This window comes from Barbus barbus, assembly GCF_936440315.1.
Source record: "Barbus barbus genome assembly, chromosome: 40".
NCBI classification, from domain to species: Eukaryota; Metazoa; Chordata; class Actinopteri; order Cypriniformes; family Cyprinidae; genus Barbus; species Barbus barbus.
Window position 1 is genome coordinate 12,025,316 of NC_136718.1, and position 7,447 is coordinate 12,032,762.

At 33.7% G+C, this 7,447-nt stretch overlaps 1 protein-coding gene across 1 annotated transcript; it reads left to right on the forward strand.

Annotated features, from left to right (window-relative positions):
- Positions 1-1,383: 1,383 nt before the first annotated feature.
- Positions 1,384-6,299, forward strand: LOC306859849 (monoacylglycerol lipase ABHD6-like; the record flags this gene model as incomplete). Its single annotated transcript, XM_079401203.1, has 8 exons — positions 1,384-1,502; positions 3,482-3,638; positions 3,724-3,837; positions 4,896-5,028; positions 5,356-5,513; positions 5,600-5,654; positions 5,751-5,851; positions 6,117-6,299. The coding sequence occupies 8 exons, from the start codon at positions 1,384-1,386 to the stop codon at positions 6,297-6,299; spliced, it is 1,020 nt and encodes a 339-aa protein (XP_079257329.1).
- Between the last annotated feature and the right edge of the window lie 1,148 nt (positions 6,300-7,447).

The following is a 7,447-nucleotide window of genomic DNA, read 5'->3' on the forward strand; positions in this document are numbered from 1 at the left end:
TCAAAATTAGCGATTCTTTTATGCCAGAAATCATTATTTGCTGCTCAAGAAACTTTTTTTATTATTATTATCATTGATATTATGAGCAGTTGTGCTGCTTCATGTTTTTGTGCATTTTTCTGGATTCTTCGATAAACAAAGTCCAAAAGAAAAGCATTCACTTACATTTGTTTATTTTTTTATTTTTTAACAATGTAGAAGTTGATTTAATGCATCTCCGCTCAATGAAAGTATTAATTCCTTTTTTTTTAAATCTTAGTTTTTTTTATATTATAATTTTAAGATATATTCTCACATTCTCCAAATAGATTTACCTTTCACTATATTTAGTGCAAAACTAAATTAGATGGCTGGTTGAAATCACTCATTTTCATTTCAAGGCCGAGCAAATGTGAATTTGTTTCCATGACTTTGCTCACAATGGTCTAAATGTACTGATGCCTTATGCTTTCATCTTGAGAATGTGTACAAATTTCTAAAAAATGTCCATGTGATTTGAAATTCTTATCAGTCTATTATTAAAAAAACAACTCCGTATCTTCATTTAATTTTATGAATCTTTTTTTATTTATTTATTTGATTGTTTTATTTACTTTTATTGGAGTAAGAGGAATATTGCATTTTCCATTTGAATTAATTGATTTCTTGGGATCACGAGATCACCACACAGAGTTTTCCCTGGATGCCATCTCCGTGTTCATTGGGGCAAGCAGACAGCTGACATGGACTTTTATTAAGTTATAAGAACCGACTGCACACTGACTGGCTACAGTATGATGTTTAAATGGGACTTTTGGATCTGTCATTTAAAACTGACTGACGTCAATGTAGGATTAACCTTATGAAGTAAGTTCATTTGCAATGTAGGATTAACCTTATGAAGTAAGTTCATTTGCTCTCAAATTGTTCCAAAACTATTTGTTGAGTCATAGGTCAATTGTTATTATTTTAATGATTTATACTTTTAACCACAATCAAAGGTTTAGTTGTGTTAGTGAGATGCTGTATTTGTAGATGTATGTTCAGAATTGTAAAATAGTTGTGAATATACAAAAACATTAAGGGACAATTCGACTTTTTCTAGGCTGTGACACTAAAATGAAGGGATAAAATGCTGGTCATGTAAATATTTTAAGCGCATGGTGAGATATCTAGGTTACATGTATTGATTAGACAAACAGATGCTGCCAGTGCCTCCCCCATCTCTCACCCTCATTCACTCTGACCCGTACATATGCTGTCTTATAGCAGGACAACAAAGGTATCTTGAAGTTTTACTTCATTCCCTAGCATGTCATATTTACCAGTCATTTCAACGTTTCTGTTTGTAATTGTGTGCTGTATTGTTCTGCAGGGTGTTTACTTGATAAAAACTGAGTTGTCATGGATCAGGATATGGTGAATATGTTTGCCATTGCTGCAGGGACTCTTGCTATCCCTCTCCTCCTTTTCATGGCCTCTTTTATGCTGTGGCCATCATCACTCATCAAAGTCTATTACTGGTAAATACCACTTATAAATACTATAAATATGCTTATACTACGGGGCCGTTGAATGCTTGAATCTGATTGGCTGACGAACGTTCTGAGGTGTGCAATTATTTTCAGGGAAACGCACGGCGAACGTAGTTCCAGGCAGCTTTCTTGACCGCATTACAGTTCCATATCACTTCGCATCGTTGTCAGCGCTGCCCTGACGATTTTATCAGTTAGCCTAGTGTAGCAACTTAAAGGCTACACATGACATTTCTCACTAGCGAGGTAATAACAGCGCTGCATCTTAAAGCAGACTTACAGTTTAGAGACGGTGCTTCAGAACACTGTTGAGGGACACACAGAGGTAGCCTAATTCATACAAGCTCTCTCTCTCTCTCTCTCTCTCTCTCTCTCTCTCTCTCTCTCTTTCTCTGTGTCTCTGTCTCTCTCGCTCTCTTTCTAATAACTTCATTATTAACTGCATTAGTCTGCTATCAACGGCTCAAGCCTCCATTGCCAGCTTTAAAATGACGTTTTGGAACTAGCAAAAGAGTCGTTGGATGAGATGCGGAAGAAATAATCCTACTCACAATAGCGATTTAAGTAGAAAAACCGGACGAATCCCTTGAAATATATAATCTGATCGATGTCCTGAGGTGTGGCAACCGTAGTATAAGCGGAATAATTGACTCCGGACCGTTGAATTATTAGAAAAATAATGCACACCCGAGGTGTAACGGCCACGACGCGAACGGGTGTGCATTATTTTTCTAATAATTCAACGGCCCGTCGTCAATTATTCCTTACATATGTGACCCTGGACCACAAAGCCAGCCTTACTGTAAGTAGCATGGGTTTATATATGTAGCAATAGCCAAAAATACATCGAATGGGTCAAAATTATCAATTTTTCTTTTATGTCAAAAATCATTAGGATACTAAGTAAAGATCATGTTCCATGGAGATATTTTGTAAATTTCCTACTGTAAATATTTCAAAACTTAATTTTGGTCAGTAATGTGCATTGCTAAGAACTTCATTTGGACAAATTTAAAGGCGATTTTCTCAATATTTTTTTTTTTTTTTTTGGCACCCTCAGATTCCAGAATTTAAATAGTTGTATCTCGGCCAAATATTGTCCTATCCTAACAAACCATACATCAATGGAAAGCTGATTTATTCAGCATTTCAAAAATTGACACCTGTGACTGGTTTGTGGTCCCGGGTCACATATTATTTTATAATACTATACAAATATCTTTCTTTACAATTGAAGCCCAACCTCCTGGTTTTCATTAAAGAAAACTGAAAGTAATTTTCTAGGACTGAAAAAATTGAAATAACTAAATTAAATGAATAAGAAATATTTAGGATTTTTAGGTCACCAAATAATTTCTTTACCAAATTTGTGACTGCCATTTTATTCAAATTGTGTATAATAAATACTGTATATAAATAATGTATAAATGTATAATTTATATGAACATCTTTTATAGTTGCACTCAAAACATATTTGTGGCTAAATTTAGGATTTATGTATTTGAGTTGTGTATAAAATTCAGATTAATTTGAATCAAATTATTAACTATTAACTCTTTGCATCTATTTGATTTAATTATTCATTAAATCTTCATCTTTTCATCAAAAACAAAAATAGCTAAGAATCAGCATGAATCTGTGCGTTATGAAGATTAAATGTATTATGTACACGCTTAAAATAGTTAGTGTAATTGAAATAAACTGAATTTCTTGATGATAAATATATAAACCTGCTTATTGAAAGGCATTCAGTTTATTAGTACCATTACAGAAATCCTGTTTCATTTGACTGACAAATATGCATTACATTAAGTTTATTAATTTGTTAGAATTGTGTAATCCAATCGGATGAAAATGTATAAGCAATTCAAATATTTAAAATATTTCAAGTTTACATGCATCTTATGTAGTTATGCATTTGTTCATTTTGTCTATAGATTTTTTACCAATGTAATTTGTTTGTGGAGGTACTGGAGGAGAACTCTGGGTCTGCAGGTACGTTATGCGGACTGTGGGGGTTATCGCTTCTGCTACTCGTACAGGGGGAAACCAGGCCTCAGGCCTTCTGTACTCATGCTGCATGACTTCTCTGCTCACAAGGACACATGGCTCCCTATGGTGAAGGTACAGTATGTTAAGGGGCCTGGCTGTGAGGTAAAATGAAAATGCTGATCCTTATAACAGCACATTGTGTCTTCATCCTAAACAGTATCTTCCCAAACATCTGCACATACTGTGTGTTGACATGCCGGGGCATGAGGGTACAACACGTACCAACACAGACGACTATTCAGTCCAGGGCCAGGTCAAGAGAATACGGCAGGTAATCGCTCGATGGGTACATTTTTCTATGAATAGTGTACAAATAGATGCCCCATGACTTTGTTTTTAAGGCTGTAGATGCATAAATACTATATGTCTGTTGCGAGAACTATTAGATATATAATGACATAAATAATTATTATTATTCAATTAATTGTTGTACCAAATCCTTGGTCTGAGTCCATATACTGAACTTAACTTAAACCAAAAAGTCTGGCAGTTTTGTTTTATTTGTTATATTATTTTATAAATCTTGTGAATGAAATGATTATAGTTATTTCACGTTTATGGCTAGACAATAATATAGTTTTTGACTGTATGTTCCAAAATTTGGTAGCAGGGATGCAATTAAAATATTCATATAAACAACCAAAAGAATAAAGATAATAAAGAAATATTTTTCAACAAGGAAGCATTAAATTGATCAAAAGTTACAGAAAATGTAATTCAACAAAAGGTTTCTATTTCCAAAAAATGCTGTTCTTTAGTGTGCATCACAAAATTCCACATACCACAAAAATATTAACAACAGTTTTTCATCATTGATAAAAAAAAGTGATTATTGAGCACCAAATCGGCATATTAGAATGATTTCTGAAGAATCGTGTGACACTATTACATGTTACAATATTACTGTTTTTGTTGTGTATTTCATCAAATGGAGCCTTGGTGAGCATAAGAGACTTTATGAAAAACATTTAAAAAATCTTACCTACCCCAAACTTCTAAACAGTAGGGTAAGATGAATAGAAACTCTTTATAGCATATTTGTAAAATCTAAAATATAACTTATCAAAACCTCCTGTGGTTGACAGTCAACTTTTCCAAAAGGTTAAGCACCTTTTTCACTTTTCATTTGTTTAATAAAAACAGATTCAGGCCCTATTTTGTGTCCTTTTCATGGAAACAAATATTGCTGTCATGGAACCTACTTCTTAGACATGGAATGATGTTTTATCATTAAGGAAAACCTCTTTGCCGTAAAGTCTACTTTATGATCATAAACCAGCATATAAAATGTTTGTATTGGTGAATATTCCCTACTTTTACACCACTCAGTTTGTAGAGGCCATTCGGCTAAACAGAAAGCCATTCCATCTGGTGGGTACTTCAATGGGTGGGACTGTGGCCGGAGTATATGCAGCCTGTCATCCCTCAGACCTCTGTGGTTTGACCCTCATCTGCCCAGCCGGTTAGTCAGTATATTTAGTCTTTTACACAGAATACATAGATAAATACATAACATAAATGCAAACCAAAATGAACTATAAAGGCCTGTTCACAATAAGAATAATAACTATAAAGATTAGTAGATTAGTAAAGATTATATTAGAATCCACACCAACACACAATAAAGTTCTGTCTATTATAAACTTGTACTGCAGTTTTGTCATCTGCAGCATTAAATGCTCGAGTTCTTAAAAGCAGGATGGATTCTGATGGCTGTCAATAAGATTTGCATTTTCGGATGAACTATTCTTTTAACATCATTCCTGCATGCTCACATTTTTCTCTGAAGGTCTGAAGAACCAAATTGAGAGCAGGTTTGACAGTCAGATGCATGAAGTGGAGCACAGCCAGTACACGCTGAATATTCCTCTTATTCCGTCCACCCCGGAGGAGATGGAGGAGATGCTGAAGCTCAGTTCTCACGTGCGCTTCAGAGTGCCTCAACAGGTTAATTACACAAATGTAATGTCGAGTTACTCTAGATTCAAAACACACCTTCATACACTATCTGTGGCATTTACCTTCCATTATAGATTCTACAAGGCCTGGTGGATGTACGGATACCACACAATGACTTTTATCATGAAGGTCAGTACGAACATAGGTACCCACTGCAGTTATATACTTTTACAATATGCTAGAAAGTTTATTTGCCTAAAGTATCTTCTCTCTAAACTACCACAGTTTTCATGGAAATTATGAGTGAAAATTCAAAATATGCCTTACATGAGCATATACAACAAATAACTACCCCTTTACAAGTCATCTGGGGCAAACAGGACCAGGTAGGTGTAAGCCTGCATACTGTATTTATAAATAGAAAGCATTATTTTTTTTATTGATTTTTGTTTATTTACTTTTTTTAAGTGTCTATTTAATTATTTTTTTTTAAGTTTTAGTATAGCTAAACTAAATGAAAATAATAAATGCTTTGGTAACAATTTATTAAAAATTATATAAAATACAAATAAAATTATTTATTTCAGTTAATGTTTATTTTAATGTTGTGGTTTTAGTAAACTATAATAGCCCTGATATCTTTATTTTCAGGTGGTGGATGTGTCTGGGGCAGCGGTGCTTACGGGGGCTCTTCCAGGCTGTCGTGTGGATCTGCTGGAGAACTGCGGTCATTCTGTTGTGATGGAGCGACCACGACAAACAGCCAAACTCATTTTAGATTTCATCATCTCTCAGCAGAGCACAGAGAGCACCAGCACCAAGAAGAAATCCTGAGACAGCTCAGGATATCAGCTGTATATTACTAAATACTTAAATGCAGCACCCCACTGGCCCTGAAGTATATAACAAACTTATGGAGAAATAATATAAGAAGGAATAATTTTGCAGTATGTATGTTCACATGCAAACAGCCTTTTGAGTGATTAAAGAAAAAGATCACACTTATAAAGAATAGTATGGTAACACTTTACAATTAGGTTTGTTCATTTCAACACGATACTTTTTAAAATCATAAGTTGTATCTGTTGTATTGTGATTTTAATAACATTAACAAAAATTCATAAATGGTGTTAATGAATTAACTAATATTTACCAATGAGATCTTCTTGTAAAGTGTTACCATGTACAGTATATTGATGGTAGAGTTATAAAACTTATGTATACCACGGTACTGATTATTATGTACCAATGCACTTCATTCTATGGGTCTTAGTAATTCTGAGTCCTATGATTTTATATAGCACTGACAACCATACCTCTTTAAGTTTGTCCATATATATATATATATATATATATATATATATATATATATATATATATATATAATTCAGATGCAAAAGCCTCTAATTGCCATTTGAAATTTTCTTCTAAAATTAGCATTTTCATCAGGCTCCTGTATGTAGGTTCAGTAATTTAACTTTAATAGAAATGAATAGTTTCTTTTCATTGCCATTAAAGTGAAATAACTGAACATAAACATAGGAGCCTGAGAAAGATGCTAAAAAAAAATTATGCTGGGGGTGATGATGGATAAATTTAAATATTAAAATAAGGATTAAAACATTAACATTCCTTGCACTATGCAAAGCAGGACGTGTGGATTAATTAGAAGAAACACAGGCTACATTGTATTTAACATTTATTAATTATTTTCCTAGGTCGATCCTGCTAGAATTGTTGTGGTCTTCTAGCATCATTCCTGCTTTTCAGTAGCTTCAGCTATGGTACGTGTCCAATAAACTATGATTTCCCATGTCCAAAAATGATTCTTTTTTGTTGGTGAAATTCTGTCAATAAAGTCACCTTTATGTAGTGATGTGATATTTGTGCAAAGCAACACTTTATCCCCAACTTTAAAAATGTAGCATTGCAGACTGGCTCAATATACAGGTCCTTTTCAAAAAATTAGCATATTGTGATAA